The sequence below is a fragment of the Colius striatus genome, chromosome Z, assembly GCF_028858725.1.
Source record: "Colius striatus isolate bColStr4 chromosome Z, bColStr4.1.hap1, whole genome shotgun sequence".
In the NCBI taxonomy this organism is placed as follows: domain Eukaryota; kingdom Metazoa; phylum Chordata; class Aves; order Coliiformes; family Coliidae; genus Colius; species Colius striatus.
In genome coordinates, this window is record NC_084790.1 from 7,699,910 (window position 1) to 7,725,225 (window position 25,316).

At 40.1% G+C, this 25,316-nt stretch overlaps 1 protein-coding gene across 1 annotated transcript in view; it reads left to right on the forward strand.

Annotated features, from left to right (window-relative positions):
• The window catches only part of MCTP1 (multiple C2 and transmembrane domain containing 1), a 285,266-nt gene that overhangs the window by 212,646 nt on the left and 47,304 nt on the right, over positions 1–25,316 (forward strand). The window contains exon 16 of the mRNA XM_062017784.1: positions 17,411–17,530. Within this exon, the coding sequence (XP_061873768.1) occupies positions 17,411–17,530 (120 nt within the window). The remainder of the gene's footprint in view (positions 1–17,410; positions 17,531–25,316) is intronic.

The window sequence follows — 25,316 nt, forward strand, 5'->3', positions numbered from 1 at the left end:
ACTGTGATTTGTAGTCACTTTCCATAGCAACTGATTCTCAGTTATAAATCCATATTAAACAGCATGTGTTTAAAAGTTTGATGATAAGGATGAGTGTTAGTCTGGAAGAAAATGTGATAACTTAAAATGGCCTATCATTTCAAAAGCTTGAGAAGCAGTGCTCTAGGCAGTACAGGCTCACAGAGGTACAGCCATGTCTTGAATGATTTGAAGGTAAGGTGAATAACTTACTCTTGGCATGCTGTCTCATCCTTACCTAGCCTACTGCACAATCAGAATATGTCTTTGCCTTTCTAATGCAGAAGTAGAAGAACTTACCCAAATTTCTTGGGTATAGTGCTGAGGGAAGCCTTGGAGAACGTGGCGGTCATTCCTTCGGCAAATCCTGTGCAAGTGTTTTGCTGCAGTTTCAGCAGGTTCAGGATTTTATGCTCTGCTGTTATGGGCCATAGTGAGATTGTGTCCTGGGATTTAGGCAATCATGCGATTTAATTTTTTCCACCTGTGCAATGATCAGTACACGTCATGGGGGTTTGTCTCCTAGAAGCTGGACTGCTTGTTAGCGTACATGGAGAAGCACTTGTGGTAAATTTCAGGTTGAGAAGCTGTATAAGCAAGTCTGGAAGGATATGAAAAAATCTGTGATGCTTTCATAAGATTTGCATTTTATTTTTAAGAAAAAATGCTTTCTGCATTGTTTCTATATTTTACTGGCAGTGCTTCAGTGTTAAATTATTCATATTCCCTCCATATAGAAAACTTCATTGCAGTAGGCCTTAATATAACGTTGGATGATATATATAAATATTTAAAGAATGATGTTAAAATGTTCTGGACAGTGACTAAATAGAATTTTAAGAAACTTGAGTAGTTTGTGAATGATTTTACTTATGCACTGCAGGGTTGAAGGGCATCCAGACAGGTTTTCACTGAGGTTCATGGCCTCTAGCAGGATAAAAACCCTGTAAAATTCAGGAAGATGATAAAATACCAACTACTTGTCAGTAAATTTGGAATTTTGTTCATGTTTATGCTTACCTCTGGAGTCTTTTTCATTTTCTGTTTTCACACAAGGTTTGAAAATTAACTATCAACTGGTTAACTGTAGACACAGCATCAAAACAAAAAACACATGACTTTTAGAAACTGTCTTAGACACTCTGAAATCATGTAGGAAAAAAGGATACTCTAATAAAGCAAAAATAAAAAGACCAAAAGAAAATTTACCAGCCCTATCAGTAAAACTAGGAGTTGTTCTTCCTTTCAGTACACGTTATGTATCATTTTCACCCTGGCAGAACAGGTACAAAGCAGTAGGCAGCTTTTCTGCTTTGTCTCATTTATTAACTGTGCAGAGATATGGTTGATCAAATGGAGTGCCCAGCAATGAAACCTCGTTCCTGCGATGACATTATTGAATAATATATGTGACTCGATGGACCTATGTAAGAGTTGTAAAAATGGAATTAAAAAATTGGGAGGAAAGATTACTGTGGTTTGTAACTATATGTTTGTATCTGGTGTACATGCATCTGAAATCATGTTTGCATGCAAAATATATTTATCCCTTTATATGGAGCTCATTCACTTCTGTTTTGGGATGCCATGTGTCATTTTTTGGTGTCATGGCAGATATCTTCCAGCTATAGTGATTTCCACCCTACCAGTATTTTAAAAGAAAGGAACTGTGGAATCAGACACCAGTATGTCTTTACTAGTTAAATTCCACTAAGGATTTTCAAAGACTCGAGAAGTAGCTTTTTGCTTTTAAGATGTGAAGAGAGGCTGTGGGAAGGGACTCTTGATAGTTTGTTCTATTTTGGACGAACTGTGCAGCTGTGAAACCCTTAATGAGGAAGACAGCTTTTGTGATTATCTCAGGTCTCCGTAGAGACTTTTTCCAATAACTCAGATCCCGTTCTGGTTATACATCCAAATTCCTTCTTTCTATCTGATATTTATTATAGGTTATTTCAGCAATGCTGTCTGCAGTTAAAATCTGTCTGTAATCTCCTCAGTTGCCTTTGACTTTGTCAGTCTTCAGATTCTGAGGCTGAAACTTCAAACATCGTAACATAATTTATTTGTGTCTGATGTACAAAAATTACCTTAAAATATTTTCAACCTTTTTGAGAATGTATTCCTATGCTTTTAAACTTAGCAGCACTTCCTCAGAAGGAGTCAGTTCCTGATGCTGTTGTTTTGTGTCTGTGCACTGACAGTTACTTGCCAGCTCTTGAAAGCTTCCCTGCCTGTGTGTTATGAGATGTGTTAAATGTGTCCTTCTGGCTACTGTTGTTTTCTGTATTCTTCCTGCCCCTACTCACAGCTGGGGTGCTGTATCTGAAGGCACCAAGGTCTGCAAATGGTCCTCCAGAACCAGCATGGGGAAGACCATATGCAGGAATCAAGAACTAGGCAAGGAAAAGGAATAGGGATCCAGATTTGAAACTAGGGATTTTTGGGGAAGGGAAGGAAGAAGGGAAGAGGAAGGCATCCCATTATAGAAGGGATGGGTTCTGCTGAGCACCATGACAGTCTGGAAAGACAGGAGAGAACAAGAGAGTGCAATCAGTGAGATAAGACCCAACAGAGGAGGGTGAGCCAATCTCCTTCCTGCACAAGTTCAGTAAAGTTAGAATAGGTAGAAAGTAAAGGAAGAACATCAGGCAAAGATTGTCAGAGGTCTCGTGAGAGTGAGCAGAGAAGGGTTCTATACCTGAGAACAGGCAGCTGAATTCCTGAGTCTTGCAAATAGCTGTGAAGAGCACTGGCAAACCATTTACCCTGCTGATGCAGTTGTGAAGACAGAGGACGAGCACTGCCAATATGTAGAGCGTTAGCTCGAGTGGTAAGCACTGAGCTGCACCTCTTAGGAGCCTAGACCTGAGTGTACTCAGTGTGACAGGTCAATGCCACAGGACCTTACATGATTCTTAAAATCGCAGCTGAAACTACCCGACCACTTCCTCTCCCTGATGTCAGCAAAAGCTGAGATGGGAGTCAGGTACTGGGAGTTAGGGAAGGAGAAGTAACAGTGGAAGGGAGGTCTGCTCAAACCTCAAGTCTGCTCTGCTATATATTAATAAAAATACAAGGTCAGTATTTATACCATGCATACTTCAGCTGCTTCAACTGTGAGAATCATAAGGTGAAGTTTCCATCTTGAGTTTTCAAGGTCGTTGTTTTGGTGTACTGGCAATGCAAAAGGGAATAAGGAAGTAAGGGTTTTCTCAAGTATAAAACAACAGAGCATTAATGGGTTTGTGTTTAGGAAAGAAAATGTTCCTCTTTTACTGTAAAGACAACTTCTTATGTTTCAAAGACCCCTTGTGATTAATAAATGCACTAAACACCTATAAAATTGCAAAAAAACCCCTTTTAGAATAGAAAGTGAAAGACAACTTAATAATGAGAGCTTCTCAAATACTGAGGTCAGCTGTTTTGATTTGACTGAAAAATTCTGAGACTCAATTAGTCTGTTAAGGTATAGAAACTACATGTTTATAATTCCAAGTCTTGAGTTCTGCTCTCCTAAATTTGTGGAATGTCTAATTCCTGAGTTTGGTCCTTTCAAGGAGAGTACCTTCTGTCCTTGATATGTGTAGCACATATAAACACATACAAAATCTGTCCTCCTTTTGACATCAGTGTGCTCTTTGCTACTTTACTTTGCAAAAAAAATGTTGAGAATGTAGCAATGGCTATTAAGAACAATGATACCCTGTTCTGCAGATAGCAATAAAATACTCTGCATTCCCCTATTCACCTTTTAAGGGTATGCTTTGAAATGAGCATCTATAAAATGTACTGTTCTTCACTGGTTAGTAAATGTTACTGATGATGCTGCAGGCTCAATAAATGTTTTTTTACAACTGTGGCACATTTCTATGTTAAAATGCAGCTAAATATGTTGGAGTGACAGACATCTAAGTAAATGAAGTGTAATGTTGCTGAAACAATGAACAATGAAAGGTGAGGCAGATTCTATGAAACATCATATATTTAGAGTGCACAACTGCACTTTCTGCAGACTACTACAGTATGCAGAGAGATGGTTGTAAAAAGATAGAGCTTGGGCTGCAGCATTTGCTGCTGGAAAAAATAATTATAAAACCAATAGGAAAGTTGCCAGGACACACCTCTCTGTGCTAAATATGATTTAATGTAGTTTGTGGAAATACAAATATAATTAAATTTATTACACAGAAACAATTGGAAGGGCATGTTTGCTTTTTAATAGGATGAAAGTAAACTTTTCCCTGCAGATTCATTATCTCAACAAAAGGAGCAGGAAACAGTTTTGCACTCAGGACTATAAGAAAGAAAATCTTGTTTCAATGGATTTGTTTATCTTGACAAATTCCATTACAGAGTATAGATTATAATTTATTTCTCAATGTATCTGGCAACAGTGAACCTTAAAAATCAGATTTAAAAATCTCAAAAGTTTTTGTAGGTTGCTTAATTACATGGTATGCTTGTTCTTTGCTTTGGATGGGTTGTGCCCTATCCAACTTACTGGTGTTCATAGAGCTTGCTGTTACTGCTATGAGCTCCTGAGTGTTGGCCACCTTCACTTCTATGAGCCTCTACCTCACTTCTGTTTTTCCAGCACCTTATATCAATGGTTACTAACTCTAGCCAGAATGTAAGGGTTTTTTAATGTAGTTTCTCAACAAAAACAATTCAGTTTTGTTCTGCAAGTCTATCTTTGACATTGTTTCTCTTCATGCAGTACCTCTGGTTCCCCTGAGATGTGAGCTTCACGCTTGCCTACATTAGTGGGGCTGTTGTGTGGGTGTTAGAGGAGGTTTTACAAGGCTGAAAGTGCATCAGCAGTCGTTATGCATGACTGGCATACTTCTTTCTGTCTCCATTTCTTGTACAACTCCCAACAGTTCAGGGTGATTAGACCAGTTCAGGTCTTACAGAAAATGCTGTGTGAATCTGGTGTCACTCCTCAAATGCACCTCAATGGAGCTTTACAGACCAGAGAAGTTTAGCAAAAACATGAAGAAGCAAACTCAGACAAAGACTGCGTGGTGATATATTAGTAACTATCTGTTTTGTTTAATATTCTTTTTTTTCATTAGTTCATTAATTATAAAGGATTGTTAATAGCCAGCTTTGCACTCCTTTGTGCTTTGCTTTACAATAAAAAGAGTCAAACTAAAATGTACATGATGCTTGACATTTCATGAAGAGTATTCTAACGAGTGTTGTATTTATCTCATTGAAATATTTTGGGTTCATACTGTTTATATGAATAGCAGAAGTCATTGTTTTATTTATAGCACAATTGTTTTTTAACTTTTACATAGAAGGATGTGAACATATTTCAGCTTTCATGGGATCTACGGTAGTCTACTAGAGAAATCTGCCAGCTGAAATTGAACTTGGAGAGTTTTATTTTGCATTTTGTTTAAAGAAAGCATTGCAGTATATAATTATAGCTATCCTATGAGGGAACTAAAAATATTCTTCTCTCAGTGGCCTCACCCCAGCGACAGTCTTATAAGAATTCAGGTTGTTCAAACACCTGGAGCTGCCTTGCTCCCTGTCTAGTATTCTCTGCTGATTTCTCATTTCCACAACCCACAATCTTACTGTGCACAAGAAAGTTGAGAGGCTTGGTAAATACTGAAGAAAAATATATACTTTGCATGCTAACATGTAGATATCTTTGGCATCTAAATAACTTTATACAGATCATTCAAGGCAGAAGAGGGGAATACTACATGATGCCCACAGGGAAACTGTAAAACACCGTAAAGAAACAAGAAGACAGTAATATCAGCTCTGGATTAGTATTAGAGTTGCAAATAGAAACTGACACACATTGCTAGTTATGCTACACAATACTCTGCAAATTTTCAGAACTGAAGTTTGGGTGGCAAGTCTTGAGAACCATGAAGGAGAAAAATTACAAGGCAGACCAGGGAGATAAAGTTGCAAAGAGTGTTAAGGGAGCTGAAATGTATTATTAGTCATTGAAATTTATTTCCAAAGATGTATATTAAAAGCTAAAAAGGCATTTTCTTGTGTGTACAACTTGCCAGTTAGGCCACATGTGCTTAAGTGAAAGACTAGTTAGTGAAAGACTAACAAATCCTAGGCTTTTATTTATTGCTTTACAGTCTTACCCAATCCATACGTCAGACATCATAGAACAATAAACTTAAACAGGTCATCAATCACAGGTATGAGTATCAGCCTGGAGAGCTCACCAAGGTTGACTGATGGTCTTGAAAAGTTAAAATAAGCCAATATTAGACCAAGGTAGTTGATATTAAGTGACGGTTGATGGCAAATGGCACCTTTTAAAATCAGTCCTAATACGTAAAAAAGATTTTAAAGAAAACACTAAGGAAATTTGCATGTTCTAATGAAAGGCTGTTGTCATCAATTTGGAAAGCAGTCACTCTGCCTTTTAATGATTCTTCTATCACCGTGTTCCTTGGAGCCTCTATCTTTTAAAAAGAAAAAAACCAAACCAAACCCCAAAACTATCTGACTTTGCAAGAATGGAGGTAAAAAAAAAAATAGAAGCATCAGAAAGATTTCTTGATTCCATTTTAATTTCAGTCCTGCAGGAAGAGGTAGAGTCCAGAAGGGGTTTCTCTTTGTGAAGAGTTGATACCTCCAGGATATGAGAGAAACCAGTATGTTGACACAGCTATCTCCAAATGGTTGTGGAAACAAAATTACAAGATTTAGCCCTAAGTAAAAGTTTAAGGAAGGGTACCTTCAACGTGATAAGGGCTGTACAATTCCAGTCTCTGAAATGAGCCTTCAGAACAGCTTGTGGACATGTCTCTGCTCTTCTATGGAAGATATTATTTCTGTTTGTTTCAGACATGTGGGTAGTTATCAAACCGAAAATCAGTATTTTTGCATTTTATCACTGGAAATCACAGACTGGTCATATATCTTTAACGACAGGATTTTACTCTTCATTCATACAATTTAAATTTTATTGTGGCCCTTTTTGCTTCTGACAGAGTTGGCAGAGTGTAGATTTTCCTACAAGCAAAGGACTTGCTTTTTCAGTGGGTATATTTCCTAACATCCCAATGATCCATGTATTTTGATGGTGAATGAATAGTCAGGAAGGATTGTTTGGTTTTTCTGTAGTGCCAATAAAGATGAGCATAGTTCAAACATTTATGAGGTTTAAGAAGTTAATTTTCATCTTTTTAAAGTAAGTGACTTCGTTTTTCTTTAGAAAAAGTAAGTTTTCAAGTCTTTTATTTTCCAACTTTTGTGTAATTGTGACTATTTCTAATCTATTAAACTTTTTATAGTATTTTCTTAAAATGCTGAATCATTTTCCTTCATCTGCAAAAATGGATGGAGGATAAGGAAGTAAATTAAGAAAAAGTTAATCTGATGCAATATGGGAAATAAATGAGAACAGACCATTTGGAACAACTTTCATACAGATGCCTGGGAAGTATCTCCATCATTTGAACTACTGTGGACATACAGTGAAGCCATTCTCAGCAAGCTAATGAAGATACTCAAATTAATAACTTTTGATAGACAATTTGATTTTACAGTCTTCATGAATCTGGGAGGAACAGGAGGCAGGTTCAAAGCCCATTAGCTCCTCTTCAAATCTCAAGCTGTAAGAAAGGAAGAAGACCATCCATTACATATAAACAACATGATCCATGTTGTGATTTTACACTTCTCACAAAGCCATCACTTCAGAGTTTTCTTCTCAAGTGACATACATTTACACTTTACACTTCCAACAGTCCCACCCTCATATCAAGGCAGTTGTAACAGAGGAGGAATCTGCCAGATTCCACGCATTTTTATAAAAGAAACATAAACATAGGTTTGTCACACAGATCTCTGTGTGCCAAAAAAAAAAAAAGGTCAATAATTACATGAAATATCTTCAGTAGCATGACACTTCCAATAGAAACAGCACACTATTCTGTAACTATTAGCCATTTTTTAAGTATTTTTACTATTTGGAAGGATGGAATTGATTTCCAGGACAGGAACATGTATGTGCAATGGGAGGAAGCCCAAAGTTCTTACAAAAAAAAACCCAAGCCCAAGAGAGTAAAATTGGTACCTTTGAATTATAAAATTACTTGAATTATCATAAAGGACTTGATCTTAAAGGTCCTTTGCATCCAAAATGATTCTGTGAGTCTTACAGTTAGTGACCACCCTCTCAGCAGGGTGTACTAAAAAGAACAGGTCTACCCAAGTTATATATTAAACCAAAGCAAAATCTATCTGAGGACAGATTGGTAGCACTTTTTCTCTTGCAAAATAATTAATGTGTAGAATGGTCTTCTTGGTAGTGTCAAAGAAACAAAGACAGGAGTCACTCAAGAAACAGTTGGGTATTCGGAAAATGTGGTATTAAAATGTGATCATGGGATCATAGAATCATAGAATGGTAGGGGTTGGAAGGGACCTTTAGAGATCATCTAGTCCAAGCCCCCTGCAGAAGTAGGTTCTCCTAGATCAGGTTGCATAGGAACATGTCCAGGTGGGTCTTGAAGCCCTCCAAGGAAGGAGACTCCACAACCCCTCTGGACAGCCTGTGCCAGGGCTCCCTCACCTCACAGTGAAATAGTTTTTTCTTATGTTTAAGTGGAACTTTTTGTGTTTCAGCTTCATCCCATTACCCCTTGTCCTGTTTCTAGACACTATAGAAAAAAGGGATGTCCCAACCTCCTGACACCCACCCTTTAGATATTTATAAATGTTAAAAAGATCTCCCATCAGTCTCCTCTTCTCCAGACTAAACAGCCCCACTTCCTGCAGCCTTTCCTCGTATGAAAGACGTTCCATACCCCTGATCATCTTGGTGGCCCTGTGCTGGAGTCTCTCCAGCAGTTCCCTGTCCCTCTTGAGCTGAGGAGCCCAGAACTGGACACGGCACTCCAGATGAGGCCTCACCAGGGCAGATTAAAGAGGCAGAAGAACCTCCCTTGACCTGGTGGCGTGGCCATACTCTTCTTGATGCATCCCAGGATGCCATTGGCCTTCTTGGCCACGAGGGCACATTGCTGGCTCATGCTTAGTTTATTATCAATCAGGACTCCCAGGTCTCTCTCTGCAGAGCTGCTCTTCAGAAGTTTGACCCCCAGCCTGTACTGGTGCATGGGGTTGTTCCTTCCCAGATGCAGGACTCTGCACTTGTCCTTGTTGAACCTCATGAGGTTCCTCTCTGCCCAACTCTCAAGCTGGTCGAGATCCCACTGAATGGCAGCTCAGCCTCTGGGTAATCAGCCAGTTCTCCCAGTTTGGTGTCATCAGTGAACTTGCTGAGGGTACACTCTGTCCCCTCATCCAGGTGGTTGATGAAGATGTTGAACCAGACTGGCCCCAGAACTGATCCCTGTGGAACTCCACTGGCCACAGGCCTCCAACTCGATTCTGTGCCATTGATCACCACCCTCTGGGCTCTGTCATTCAGCCAGCTCTCCATCCACCTCACTGTCCACTCATCCAAGCCACACTGCCTGAGCTTTCTGATGAGGATGTTGCGGGAGACAGTGTCAAAAGCCTTGCTGAAGTCAAGGTAGACAACACGTGCTGCTCTTCCCTCATCTAGCCAGCCAGTTATGCACTCATAGAAGGCTATCAGGTTGGTCAAACAGGATTTCCCCTTGGTGAAGCCATGTTGATTCCCCCTGATAACCATCTTATCCTTCATATGTTCAGTGATAACATTCAGGATGAGTTGTTCCATCACCTTTCCAGGGATGGAGGTGAGGCTGACCCGCCTGTAGTTTCATGGGTCATCCTTCTTGCCCTTTTTGAAGACTGGCATGACATTGACCTTTCTCCAGTCCTCAGACACTTTGCCTGTCCTCCATGGTTGTTCAAAAATGATGGGGAGAGGCTTTGCAATCACATCAGCCAGCTCCCTCAGCACTCTAGGATGCATCCCATCAGGACCCATTGACTTATGAGCCTTAAGCTTGGCCAACAAGTCTTTAACCTCTCCCTCTTCCACCCAGGGCAAGTCCTCTGCTGTCCTGGCCATCCTGTTACCCTTGCCGGACTGGGCTTCCCGAGGGTCAGCCTTGGCCGTAAAGACTGAAGCAAAGAAGGCATTCAGTACTTCGGCCTTCTCTGCATCCTCAGACACCAGGGCACCCTCAGCGTTTAGCAGCGGGCCCACATTCCCCCCACCATCCTTCTACTGCTCATGGACTTGAAAAATGCCTTATTACTGTTCTTAACATCCCTGGCTAACTTTAATTCTCGAAGGTCTCTAGGCTTCCTAGTTGCACCCCTGCATGCCCTGGCAATGTTCCTATACTCTTCCCAAGAAGCCAGCCCCTGTTTCCACCTCTCATAGATGGCTGCTTTCTGCCTGAGTTGTCCCAGCAGATCCTTGCTCATCCATGGGGGCCTCCTACCTCCTTTTCCTCCTTAATGAAGGTTTGATGAACCTAATAGACTGAAAAAAAAGAAAATACTATCAATATCTTTTAATTTGTCTGCATTTTAACAGCCTGAGAGAATAAATTCATCTTGAAGGGCCCTGAGAATGGCAAGAAACTGTGTGTACAGGAATGGCCTCAGTCAACTGTATTTGCCCTTCTAATTTCCAACTGAATACGAACTACAAAGCTGTAAAAATGAAGCTCAGAAGCTCTTCAGTGAAGGGAGAAAAACGACCCCAGAGATTCCACATTTTGCAGATATTTACATGAGGAAGTAAGGAATGTAATTTTCATTTCCACCTAACTTTTCCTCCCCGAAACTGGTTGTTGCTCTTTGAATTGTACATCCATAATTCAGTACTGTTTAAAGCTATGCTTCATTGGTTCTCTGAGGTTCACGTCCTTGAAATTGTTGGCATTCTCAAAGCAAGGTCAGCACTTCAGGAAAATACTGTGAAACATCAGCCAGAAGTTGAGAGGAAGTAAAAAAAAAGCAAACAAAAATTAACTTAAGCTGCAAGCTTTTAGGTACAGCATTTCATTGGTGCTGACAATCTGGTCTAGGATCAGGTAGCTGATGTTATAGTGTGATTGGGCAACAGTATCACTGTGAACGTTGTTCAGATGAAATAACTACCTAGCTGTAGGTTTCAAAACAAGCTGGGTGGGTTGAAACCCATGGAATGAGTCACATCTAATTGTCAGATTTTTTCTTTAATAATTAGGGGTACATCACACTTCAGCAAAAGAAGTGAGATGTAACAGAACTGTGGGTTTGTTGTACAGGTTATCAACATGGAAAAGCGATCAGCAGAGATGTCCTACCCAGTAAGAAATTGATTTTTTTTTTTTCTGAGTATTCCTCTAGATATGAGATCCAGCTGCTCTAGTGAGAGCACCCGTATACATCTTTCTACACATGAAAAGCTTAATTGAGACTAGATTTAAAATAATACTTCATCCAGTCTATTAAGATCTTATTTATCACAGAAATATCTCATCCTTTTTCTACATGAAATAGTAGGAAGAATGAGAGTAAAAATCTAACTCACAGTGAACTGTCTTGTTTTAATTTCAGAAAAGAGAGAGAAGATGTGGGAAATTTTCCCCCCTACTCTGATCTGGTGAGGCCTCATCTGGAGTACTGGGCTCCTCAGCTCAAGAGGGACAGGGAAGTGCTGGAGAGAGTCCAGCACAGGGCCACCAAGATCATCAGGGGTATAGAACATCTTTCATACGAGGAAAGGCTGCGGGAACTGGGGCTGTTTAGTCTGGAGAAGAGGACACTGAGGGGAGATCTTATTAACATTTATAAATATCTAAAGGGTGGGTGCCAGGAGGTTGGGACATCCCTTTTTTCTATAGTAGCTAGTAACAGGACAAGGGGTAATGGGATGAAGCTGGAACACAAAAGTTCCACTTAAACATAAGAAAAAACTATTTCACTGTGAGGGTGAGGGAGCCCTGGCACAGGCTGCCCAGAGGGGTTGTGGAGGCTCCTTCCTTGGAGGGCTTCAAGACCCACCTGGACATGTTCCTATGCAACCTGATCTAGGAGAACCTACTTCTGTAGGGGGCTTGGACTAGATGATCTCTAAAGGTCCCTTCCAACCCCTACCATTCTATGATTCTATAAAATACTGTAAGTTTGTTTCTGAGTTAAAGTTCTTATAAGATAAAAAAATGTTAATTTTTTTTGGCTCTTCTCAGACTACCAAGACCTCAGGCATTTAGAAAGAGAATCAACACTAACCCAAGGTTGCACTGAAAATCTGTCAAAATAATACAGGCAGAAATGACGTTCTTTTTTTTCTGAAATTGGGGGTTTTTTTAACACATTGCATGTTTTTACTATTTTCCAGTTGACTTTTACCTACTTAAAGAGATGGATTAACAGTTAACATGTTTTAGACTCAAGTCTTTCCTACTGCACCTTCTCCTAGCACACAAGTGATTGGAACTGAAATTGCAAGATCGATGTCAAATAGCTGTTGGAGGATGCTTTAGATATGTTCAAGAGGCAGAAAAAGTTTCTTCCAGACTTACCTAAATGAGGGCACTGCGTTTGAATTGGATTCCCGGAAGTGTTTACGTGAATCCTGGTGCATTTGCTATCTGAAATAAAAATTAAAACACCCATGAAATACATGAATACACATTAAATAAATTCTGACTTTTTTTTTTTTTAATATAAGTATCCTGCAAGGTGAGAGGAGATGTGATCACCACAGGTCTAATTTTGTAATGGAAGAAGCTACTGACTCTCCAGGTATCATGAAAAGCATTTTCAGGTGGTTTGTAAAGAAACACCATGCAGGGTTTTACTGAACCTGGAAGTGCATCATACTTTCTACATGATCTGCAGCATGCAGATATATGGGTTATCCTTCATTCCTTCTAGTCTTCTGGGAACACATCCAGGGGACAAAGCCTTGGCAAATGCTGCTGACCTTTTAAAGCTGAAAGGGTGAATGGGCAATCTTGTGATTAGAGCGTTGTTGGGAGCTGCAGACATTGGCTGTTGCCTATTCTGCGAAAAGCCATGCTGCCACCATCTGCACTTACAGGATAATCAGGAGCTGGGTAATGCATGTCATGCAAGGATACAGGTAATATGTCAATGAGACTGTGAAGATCTTTGAAAACTATCAGAGCAAGCCAGAGCTTGAAGAGGAGACTGAGGTGTGAGTGATATGCCTGGTGTGACACCGTGGCAGTGGGAATGGCCATATCAAAGTCCGGTGTTGGGGTTCCATGTTTGTGACAGGAAGCTTCTGGAGAGAGTCCAGCAGAGGGCTACAAAGACGGTGAGGGGACTGGAACATCTGGAAAGTGTGCAGGACCTGGAGAAGACTGAGAGGGGATCTTATGAATGCTAAGGAGAAGATGTCAAGAGGGTAAGGACAGTCTTCTTGTTGCCAGTGACAGGACAAAGAGTAACAGACACAAGCTGGGACACTGGAAGCTCCACTTGAACATGAGGAGAAACTTATTTGGTGTGAGGGTGAGGGACCTGCCTGGACACGTTCCTGTGCAACCTGATTGAGGGGAACCTGCCTTAGCAGAGAGCTGGGGTGGATGATCACTAGAGGTCCCTTCCAACCACAAATGTGCTGTGACTGTGGTTCTGTGATCTTGCTGTCCTGCCTAATATGCTGCAGCTTATGACTCTAGGTGCTGCCAGTGCAGGTCTCCTAGGCTCTCATATCAGCCTGGGGATGACTGGCCTGCTCACTCACACAGACCAACCATCGCTGTCAGGAGAAGCCCAGGGAAGCCAGGAGGCTGGCTTGCTGTCAAGCTTCCTTTATGTTTTTTCTTCAAACTGATCCATATGTCAAGGTTGCTGCAAGGTGGCAGGTTCTGGAAAGCTCCCTGCATGACAGCTGGGAGCATCTTATGCTTGGTCCTGTGACTTTCACTGACCCTAGACATTTCTATGGAGTGAGTGGTTTCTAAACAGTGACACATGCAGCTCTCCCTTTCTGTGTGCTCTGCTCCCTTCCACACCTAAGGATGTAGGTCAGTGTTTCCTGCAAGGTGTGCTGCTTTTTTTTTACATACTGTCTTCTGCTGGCAGTCAAAACAGAAGCAAATGGGAAAATAAAAAGAGCTGAGAAATGCAGGGGTTAATGTTATGAAGTCTGTGGGTGCAGCCAGAGTTCTGTTACAAATTAAATGAAATTGAGTGGAGGTAGATAAAAAGGAATCTGAAATAATTGTTCTGTAAAATGTAGCCTTTCCACATAGGCAGAAATCTTTCTCTTCACTTCTGTCTGAAGAGAAGAGTCAAATGGAGAATCTCATCTCTTAATTAGAAAGAAAAATACTCATCAAACACATCTCATCACTGGAAAGCTAATGATCCACAGCTGCTAGTCTGAAAGGGCAGGCTTTTTTTCTGAACAGTAGGAAGTGTTAATCATTCTGGATGAGATTTCTTTTTAAAATATACTGTACTTTGCAAAAGAATAGGATATTCAATATTCTAACTTAAATTATTTTTTGAAGTGTTGTACACCAGGGATAGTGTCATGTATCTCCCTGAATGATCATTTAATGCATGTGTCTCTCACTAAGAGTATCAACTGATGTGATGTTGTAAATGGCCAGTTCTTGCTGGTGACTCTGAAAATCTTGATCTCAGGGGGGAGAAGAAAAAAGTCCTCCCTTATATTCTTCTGTGTAGGAAATGTCAGCTATATTAAACTGTAACCTTTGAGACTCCCACTCCTCCCTTAAAATAGTTGGCTTGTTTCAGTAGTGATGAGGATCCTTTTTTTAGGCAGAGTTAGAGCCATTATTTCCTTGAAAGACATCATACCAGATACAACCTGTCTTCCACTGAATGCTTTATAGGCATGGACAAGTCCCATAACTGCCCTTTTGTACTTGTTACCTGGCTTTTCTGAGTTTATTTGCCTGCCTTCACCCCACCCCCTCACCCCTTACTTTTAGAATGGATTGATATATAGGTTTTCTTCCCTTTCATACATGAAGTTAAGGTTTCTACATACCACTTCTTCCCTTTCTCCACAGCTATCAGGCCCTTTATTGTGCCTGAAAACTGAGCCCATGGATTTTTTTTCTGTTCTGCACCGGATTTTGGAATTGCTCATGTTTACTTATAAGTTTCATCTAATAGTGGGAAGCTGCTTGTTTTCTCCTATGTGTATTTCATGAGTGCATTTCTCTTCTGGGGTCAGCAATGAGGCCACTTCACTTGCAGTGCCACCACTGTGCTGGTCTCACACAGCACACTTCTCATTCGTGTTGCAATTGCAGAGTCCCTGTTTTCCTAGTGCCTGAATGAAAGAGGTGCCTGAAAGGAGAAACTGTTTAAAATTTAGCCAGACTAGATGGAAATTAAGGTGAAAGGTCAGTGAAATAATCTACAGGAGGTGGCAGGTGTAATAGCCACATTTTTGAAAGGTATATCCATACAAGTCATAAAGAGGTAATATCCTAATATAATATTTTACTGGCCTACAGAGTAGAGTGCTGTAAGGAATTAATACTCTTGAGGATCATATGGTACTTAGAAACTATAAGTGAGGAGTATTTGAGTGCGAATTCACTGATGTGGAGCACAGAGTACATGATGACTGTGTTCATCAGTCTTAGGTCAGATCCGTATCTCCTGAGACTATCTAGGTTGCTGGCTTCTTTTCTCTGGAGCCAGGGATATTCTGTGGCTATTATTTGATTTCCTTTGTGTCTTCCTAACTAAAGTTCACATGGGACCGTAAGAAGGGCTCTATGTATTACCATTTCTCAACAAGTAATCTCCAGTCTTTGCTTTTCTGATACTTGAATGCTGTTTGTCGACTTTCAGAGCTCTCTTCAGCATGTACCCATTGACTGAGGGCATTTCAGGGGTTCAAAGGTGCAAGAATTTTTTCTTTTCTTTTGAGATGCAAATTCTCTCGTAAGTTGGTTATATCAAATTTACTGCATCAAACTCACATCAGTCTTGCTCTCAGAAGAGCAGTTAGCGAGTCCATGGAAGAACTCATATTCCATGAGCTCTTGTTTGCTTCTTATTCATTACCATTTCTAACAGATTTTCTTTCAAAATAAACAAGCTAAAAAAGGCAGTTTTCTTTCAAATGAGACAGTTTTAGAAGTGCCAATATCCTCTTATGTATGACACACACAGTGCTTTTTTAATTCTTTCGGTATTTATCATATTTGTCTTGCAGTCTCACAGGACTTCCTTATACGTAGCTATCAGTGGTAGAAATTAAGGGGATGAGGTAAGAGACCTGATCATGAAAGAGATTACTTAAAACACAAGTTTGTTTTTTTTTCTTTTATGTAGGAACCTGTATTTGATAAGAGCATTTTGTTTTAACTCTCAACAACAATCCAGCAGAAGACTATTAAAATCCTCATTCTTTCTCAGGTTTCCAGACATGTCGATGACTGATGGGGAAAATGAGCTCGTTTTTAGTTTGGTTGGTATTGACATTACTTTAGGTTTGCAAGTTCTGTGACATAACAGCTTTATTCATTTTAATAGAGAATAAAGATACAAATATTCAAAAGTGTAACTATTTGAATGAAAAATACTTAGCAAGATCTCCAGGTTTAGGGTCCAGACGTGGTACAGGGTGTGATTTTCTGTAATACTCTCATGTTTGGGTTTTGTGGTACTAGAAGACAACCAACCCAAGTTATGGCTAGAGCTGGCTAAAATAGAGACAATATTGTTCCTAGGGAAAACTGAATGTGAAAATGGTTTTAGTTTGACCCCATATAAGTACAAATATATTTAGTTCTTCCTTTCAATCCAGTAAGTTCATGCTAGCACCAGCAGGAAGCTGTCTATCTGGACATATCTGCTAGAGAGCAACAGGCTCGGACAAATTCTTAGGACTTCCAGGCTAAAAATAAAGCTTAGATGGCTTCTCATATTTTTATTTTATTCAGTTTTCTGGGAGTCTATGCTCAGTATTGCTTTATTATGCTTTCATTATAATAGTTGTACATTTTTACCTCTTAGTGTAATTTTTTCCCTAGTTTTCTGTACAAAAGATTTTTTTAAGTTTAGTTGTGACGTTTCCTCCTTCTGCTTGTTTGTGTGACATTACTGACCAAGTTATCTCTTCTAAAAGACAAATTAACTTTTGTCCATGGAAATAACAAATCTTTTCTTTCTTGCATTGTGTTCTTAACTTTATGTCATTTTTTATTATTTTTTCCATATAACCCATATTTTACTAGATTTTACTTGATTTAGACTACACTGTACTCCTTTGCAAGAATTAAGGTGCAAAACAATGAAAAAGTGTTGAAACCAGTTGTTTCTTGTGGGTAAGTGGCTAGTTGGAAAAGTGGTTAAACAACTTTCCTCCCTGAGGAGAGGTGCGTTTCTCTAGAGTTGTACTAATTTGTTGGTCTTAACTGTGCACAATAATTTAATGTAGTGGTCATTTAAATCACTTTTTTTTTTTTTTTCCCTCTGCTCTGTCTTCTAGCTTTTTCTTTTTGTGGTCTGGAACTTTGAGCTCTACATGATACCACTGGCTTTGTTGTTGCTGCTGGCATGGAACTACTTCTTGATTGTAGCAGAGAAAGATAACAGGCAACATGATACAGTAAGTCTTGTCTACATCAAGCACATACACGTCTTTTTCTTTTTTTAACTAGATAAAATTCTGTAACTGAGTTTAAATTTGACATCTTTTTGAAAATTTCTCAGTTCACAATGTTCGATGGACAATTTCCCCACCTGCAATTTAATTTTTCTCCAGCTGTCAAGTAAATGTGTCTGTTTTTATTGAAAATGTTGTGTAAAAATACAGTAGAACACGTACTACCCTCAGACTTGGGTTTGTGTGGAAACAGAGAGGCTTATTGGTTAGGAGAAGGCAAATTCTTTGAAAATGGTTTTGTGTGGCCAAGTCCTTCTGTTGCATTTTTTATCTCACATATTGAAGTTAAAGGTTAAATTGTTCCCATTTGTTAACAGTTTTAGAATGTATCACATTTTATTGGATTTCACATTTTATCATTAATATGTTACCATTCATTGAGTTTAATATAAACCTTTTCTTATTTTCTTCTCTTCATCTAATGCCTTCATTTAATTAAATGCACATAGTCGGGGTATAAAGTTGCAAATGTTTACTAATAACTGACATTTATTAATAATAAAAACGTGATTTGGATTTTCAGAGATACCTATCAAAAGTTGAAGTTGAATTCTATGCTATGCAGATTTTCTAGTTTCCAAACAGGATGAGGATTTAACATGTATTTTATTGCTGAACCTTATGAATTTGATATTTATATAGTATCCCAAAAGCAGTGTCTAGGACATGATGCTTTGGATGGATGGAAACAAACAGGTTAGATGCCTGATATCAGAGGATGGTAGTTAGTGGAGGTTGGTAAGAAGCAGAGTACCACAGTGCATGAGAACCCGTCCTGTTTAACATCTCTATCAGTGACCTGCAGAGGGTTGCAGAGCGTGCACCCATCAAGCTTCTGGGTGACACCACATATGTGGGACCAGTTGATATCCTGGATCTCCCAGTCAAAGAGACCTAGAGAGGCTGGAGAAAGGAGCCAACGGGAACCTCTTAAATTCAAGAAGGAAAAATGTGAAGCCTAGCTCTTGAAGAGGAATAACTCCTTGTAATCATGGAATAGTTTTTATTGGAAAAGACCTTTGAGATCACCGAGTCCAACCATTCACCTCTCGCTGCCAAGCCCACCAGTAAACTTTGTCCCTCACCACCTCAGCTACATGGGTCCTCAGTATCTCCAGGATTGGGGCTCCCTGGGCACCCTGTGACAGTGTTTAACAACCCTCTCAGTGAAAAAGGATTGTCATGAGGACTGTTAAGCAGTGGAAGAGAATGCCCAGTGAAGTTGTGAAGTTGTGCAGTTGCTGTTGGGATTTTTTGGGACCGAACTGGATAAAACCCTGAGGAACTTGATCTGCCTTCATGGCTGAGCCTGCTTTAGGCAGGAGGCTGGAGGTCCCTTCCAGCCTGAATGATCCCATGACTCTAAGGGCTAGCAATTGCAGATACTAGTCACCAGAGAAGCTGATACAGCCCTGATCCTAGCACTGCTATTACCTGTCTGCATCACAAAGACTGTTGTGCTTCCAGGGGTCATCTAAAATTAAGGGTGGGAATGGTAGAAGTATTCCCCAATCCCAAAGGTTGTTACATTTATGGAAAAAGCCTAAGATCAAGATTTAAAAGATGCATTACTTAAATCACAGCCCTTGGTCTCCTGCTGCCTGAAACGCTTAAAGTTCCTCAACCTGAAGATTTTATGAGTAACTGAAATCCCTTGTGAAAAGAGAGATTTCACTTGTGGGCAGCAATACACTTCATTTCTCTCTGAAATACCACCTGCCTGTGAAGATTAATTGGGTCGTGTAACTTTTCTAACGAAATAATGAAGCTATTGATGGGCTCTCTGTTAGAGGACACCAAATGCTGCTCTAAAATTTTTCCTCTTACCGAGATTGTCTCAGACGAAGCTGTACAGCTTATATTAACCAGTTATTCTTCCCGAATGTCTGATGTCTGTTCCATTAATTACTGTTTTTTTGTTTAGGTTTATTACAAGTAAGTTAGGACCTCATTTTTAATGAATTGGGCTTGGTTGTCATCATGGTGAGCATCTGTCTTCTATAAAGTGATCTGCAGACTTATTGGATGCCTTTCTAATTAACTCACAAATCATCAGTAATAACACAAGTCCTTAGCTCGGGTCATTAGCACAATATCATTAGATTAGGAGTCGTTTAAATATTTCTGTTTTCCTATGCAGAGTGTAAATATTAACTGAATTAATTAGGGTTTCCTGGTGGCTAGAGAATATTTCAGGATTCACATGATCTGGCTTCCGTTCCCAGGTCTCCAGAGATTCCTCGTGTGCCTCAGTGAAATCATTCACTATTTAGGCATATCATCTATCTTTAGAAGTTTCTTTGAAATCCTCAAGCTAATGATAAGACAAAAAGATAAATAAGTCTGTTAACTTTTCTTACACAACTAGCAAAAGAAAAGTGCAGTTGAAAATTATATTCACTTTATACTTGTTTCATGTTTATGGAAAATACATAAATCTCAGATCTTCAGAAGTAGCTCAGATATAGTTATTTATAGTTATTACAAGAAAACAATTGTCGATTGTCTCATCAGTTCAGACATTAGGGATTGCACTCTTCTTCAGGTCACAATGAAATAGTGATTGGTGGGTTTCTGCTCAGATATGACAGATAGACAACCCTTAACTCATCGTTGTTTGACTGTTCATGGACAAGGTATCATTTGCTCTGTCCTCTTGGGCACTCGTTTTTTGAAGTAGTTTGGAACTTGCTTTCTTGTGGAGTAGTTCACCAGCTAGACAATCTGGGTTCCTCTGTCTTAACTTGAGCCTGCACTGCTCATTTTAGTACAAGTATAATTATTTTGCCATTTACTGTGACTCCTAATAAGTTACATGTGCAATTCCTTTACTGCATTAAATTTGTGATGAGACTGGGAGGAGCTCCAGGTATATTTACTAATAGGGAATGAGTATATTGGAAAGTCCAACAGAAATAAGGGCATAATGGCTTTCATGGATTCAGGTAGACTCTTTTTAGGACCGATCATCTCTGTGGTTTTAGTTGAACACTGGCACAAACTTCAAATAAAAGCATTCAATTCTCTACAAATATTTAGATCAAAATTAGTTGTATTTCTGAAAAATTTGCTTACATTAGATACAAATTCTTGCGTTAAACGATGATATAACAGGATGTAGACAGATGCAGATTCAGTGAACAGTTACCTAAATAAATCTGTGATAATTCAGAATGGATCTAAAGTGAATAAACTTCAACTACTGAGTCATGTGGCAGTTATAAAAAAATCACAGAATAAATATTTCCTTCCTGTATTAAGCAAGGAAAACAGTTGCTAAAATGACATTCTTAATGCTTTTCTCTGAAATTTGTATTAACATTTTTGCCTGAAGCTTACCTAGCTGCTTTCTCCAAAGATTACTATGCTTCCTTATAGTCATCCTCCTAAACATCTGACCTCACAAAATAATTTATTTTTTAGCACAATTACCATTGTCATCTTAAACCATCACCACCTAAATAAGCAAGACTAGAACTGAGTGGATCTTACTGCTTTATTTTTTTTCCCCTGCCTTTTCTTCCAGCATCTTTTTCACACCCTCTGAGAGAGAGGAAAGGTATCAATGCTGATCCCACTGCCTGCTGCTCCTTGTCACCTGCACTGGACCCATGCAGTGGGAAGCAGCATGGGTGTGCTTCCCCTACCCATTGCCAGCTCCTTGCCTGTGGCAGGCAGAGGATAGTGGAATGTGGTGTGGTTACAGACCCCTCAGAGTACTTGAGGAGACCAGGGATAGAAAGAAAGCAAAGGACTGACTCATTTCCTAGCAGCCTTGGCTCTCTGGGAAACCCAAATCACATCTTTCAATAGGTGAACAAACAGAAAAGTTCATCCTAGACAGCTGTAGTTGAAAGACTTAGAGCCAAACTACTACAAAATATGCTGAGATTTAAAGCTTCTTTTCAGTCTTTTTAAGAAAGTACTTAATATTTTGATGTTTTAAAATGTGTTACACAAAAACCCCTCATCTTTATAGCTTGGAGAAAACAGCAGCACACTGTCTGGGGTCTTTTTTTCGCTTCTGTTTCTAAGCAAAAGTCATAGTTATTAGAACTGTATAAAGTCAGTGGAAAAAAGTTTTTTTCTTTTTTTTTTTTTTTTCACTGCTTTTCTACTTCAGGCTGTGTTCTGACTGCCTGCTGGAGCTGCCCAACTTAAGGAATGGTCAGATAATCCCTCAAAGTGATTAAAAGTGTTCCCATTCTCCAGCTGCTCTTGTCCCTGTCCCTGAGATGAAACAGTTGATTGTGTGGTTGGAGTGTGTCATACTGCAAATGAAACCTGGTTTGCATAGTTATCAATTTATCTTTTTTCCTGTCCATGTGAGCCCAACTACCACAATTAGGACAAACTGTGACAGTCTCTCAGCTGTTGCCCATAATGCCAGACTGCTCTGATAGGCGCATTGGATCTCCTCTGGTTACACTGTAAGTTCTTGTTCTTTCTTGGCTAAATAGGTAGCGGACAAGGAGCCCAGACTGTCTTCTCCTCAATTCTGCCATTGAGGACTCTGCTGTTGAGGAAAGACTGGAAAAGGATAGATCTGGCGGGACAAAAACCAGTTGCACAGCTCTTACTAACAACAGAAACTTGAGGTTTGTCACTATGGAATTCTCCTTGAGGAGGGAGGACTGCTAAGCAGAGGAAAGATGCACCTCATGAAGTGGGGCAAAATCCTCTTTCCCAGAAGACTGGCCAACTTGATAAGATTTAACTAGAAGAAGAGAGGTGATGATGACCCACAGCCATGTGAAGGAGTAGTGATCTGAGGGTGCACGGTAAAGTGGACAGGGGAGACCTGAAAACCAACCAAGCAGAGTAGAGAGGACCTGCCCAGGTGTGTCGGCACATACATGAGGAACTTCTGCTCTGGGACCATCTCTCACATCTATGCTGAGAATTCTGTGTGACAGGGTGTATGCTGCCCGTATGTCAGTGTGCATAACATCAGAACCAGTGGGAAATGGGAATGATGAGGTCTAGGTGTATGCACAGTCATGGCGGCATGCTGGGACTCTACTATAATGAGTGTACACTGGCTCTTCAGAGGCCAGGAAAGTGAAAAGGGGGATTTACACTTAAGCCCAGCAACAGAAAGATGATGAAAGGATCAGAACATCTTACATACAAAGAGAAGATGTGCAAACCGGGGCTGTTGTGCATGGAGCTGAGTTTCAGGGGATCTGGACAATATATATAAAGACTTGGACAGAGTAGAAGAAGAGAGACAGGCACCTATCAGTGGTGCCTAGGAACAGGACAGTACCAGTGGGCACAAACTGAAATACATGATATTCTGTCTGAACACCAGAGAGCACTTTTACAGCCAGAACCAGGTTGCCCAGGGAAGATATGAACTCTTCATTCATGGAGGTATTCAAGACACTACTAGATGTGGTCCTGGGCAACCTGCTCAGAGGTGACCTTGCTTGAGGAGTGTGATTGGACTTGATCATCTCTGCTTGAGTAGGGAGTTCAGTCACAAGATGTCCATGCCAACCTCTGCCACTCTCTGGTTCTAATCTTTCCATCCTTGTGGTCTATTATTTGTTAGAATTTTTCCCTGGAGTTTCTTATGAATGTTCTTCTGCCATATATACTCTTATGGAGAAGAATTTTAATCACTTCAGTTCACATCCTGCATTTATAGTTAATACTTAGAGCCTTTAAGGAAATATTAAATAGCTATTTCCTCTTGAAGTTTCAAGTTGCACATGTCATTGCATAGAAAATGATGGTGAGCAGCTGGGAGTTAATGTGCCATACACAAATTCTTATGAATCTCTGTAACAGAGTATATATACATATTATTAATCTTCTAAGAGTGATATAAAATGGCATAAAACATATTTTAATTTCACTGGAGCTATTTTGTGAAATAGGCTTTGATGACTTATTTTTCTGGAGTATATGCTTCTATTAAAAGTCAGGACTGGACATGTTTAGGATAATTTCTGTAAAGATAACCTTTCATAGAATCATCGAATTGTTTCAACTGTAAGAAACGTTTAAGATTATTGAGTCCAGCTTTTGTCCCAGCCCTATCAACCACTAGACCATTTCCCTAAGTGCAACATCCACCCATCTCTTAAACACCTCCAGGGAAAGTGACTCCACCACCTCCCTGGGCAGCCTGTTCCAATGCCTGACAACCCTTCCTGCAAAGAAATTCCTCCTCATATCCAGCCTTAAACTCCCCTGGTGAAACCTGAAGCTGTTTTCTCTTGTTCTATTGCTTGTTACTAGAGAGAACAGACTGACCCCTGCCTCACTGCAGCTTCCTTTCAGGTAGTTGCAGACAGCAATAAGGTCTCCCCTGAGCCTTCTTTTCTCCAGGCTAAACAGCCCCAGATCGCTCAGCCGTTCCACATATGAGACATGCTCTAAATCCTTTACTAGCTTGGTAGCCCACCTCTGTATCCTCTCCAGTACCTCAATTTCTTTATTTTAGAGAGGGGCCAAAACTGGACACAGTATTTAAGGTGTGGCCTTACCAAAGCTGAGTACAGGGGAATGATCACCTCCCTCCTCCTGCTGACAAAACTGTTCCTGATCCAGACTAGGATGCCATCGGCCTTCTTGGCAGCCTGGGCACACGGCTGGCTCATGTTCAGCCACTGTCAACCAACACTCCCAGGACCCTCTCTGTCTGGCAGCTTTCCAGTCACTCTTTCTCAGGCTTGTAATGCTGCTGCTGTTTGTTGTGGCCCAAGTACAGGACCCAGAACTTGGCTTTACTGAAACTCATGGAATTGGCCTTGGCTCAAACTGACAGGCCTGTAATTTCCCATATCATCATTCAGTCCTTTCTTATAACTGGGTGTTACATTGGCTGACTTCCAATCAGATGGGACCTCCCCAGTCAGCCAGGACTGCTGATAAATGATGGACAGGGGCTTGGTGAGCACCCCTGCCAGATGCCTCAGAACCCTAGGATGTACCCCATCCAGCCTCAGAGATTTGTGCACATCAGTGTGAAGCAGCAAGTCATTGACCATCTCCTCCTGAATTGTAGGGGGACATTTTGCTCCTCCTCTCTGTCTCTTGGCTTGGAGGGCTGACTTTCCCCAGTGGAAATGCTGCTATTACTGAGGCAAAGAGGGCATTAAGCACCTCAGCCTTGTCATGGTCTTTTAATACCAAATTTCCTTCTGGATCTAATAGGGGATGGAGGCTCTCCCTGGTCTTTCTTTTATTCTTAATATATTTTTGGAAACTTTTTTTATTGCCCTTTATCTCTAAAGCCAGTTTGAGTTCTAGCTGGGCTTTTGACATTCTAATTATCTCCCTACATAACCTAGCAGCATTCCAGTACTCATTGTGAGCAGTCTGCCCCTTTAATTTTGAGATTTTAACCAATTTCTGTGGGTACTTTTTATATAGTCCTCCAAGATTATGTATGTACTCAGGTTTATTATTTATGTGTCTTCTGGGAATTGCCCTGTGAATAAAACCTAAATAGGGAACAGGAAAAAGGATGCTTGCAACTATATGCATCTTTCTGGATTCTTTCTTTCCTTGAGAAAGAGTGGTAGGCATGACGACCTTGAGTTGGTTGTGCAACCTGAGTTCATTTGCAGATAGATGATCTTTTCTGATTACAGAACCACAAAATCTTAAGGACTGAAAGAGACCTCAAAAAATCATCTAGTCCTGCCAGAGCAGGGTCACCTAGAGTAGGTCACACAGGAACTCGTCCAGATGGGTTTTGAATGTCTCCAGAGAA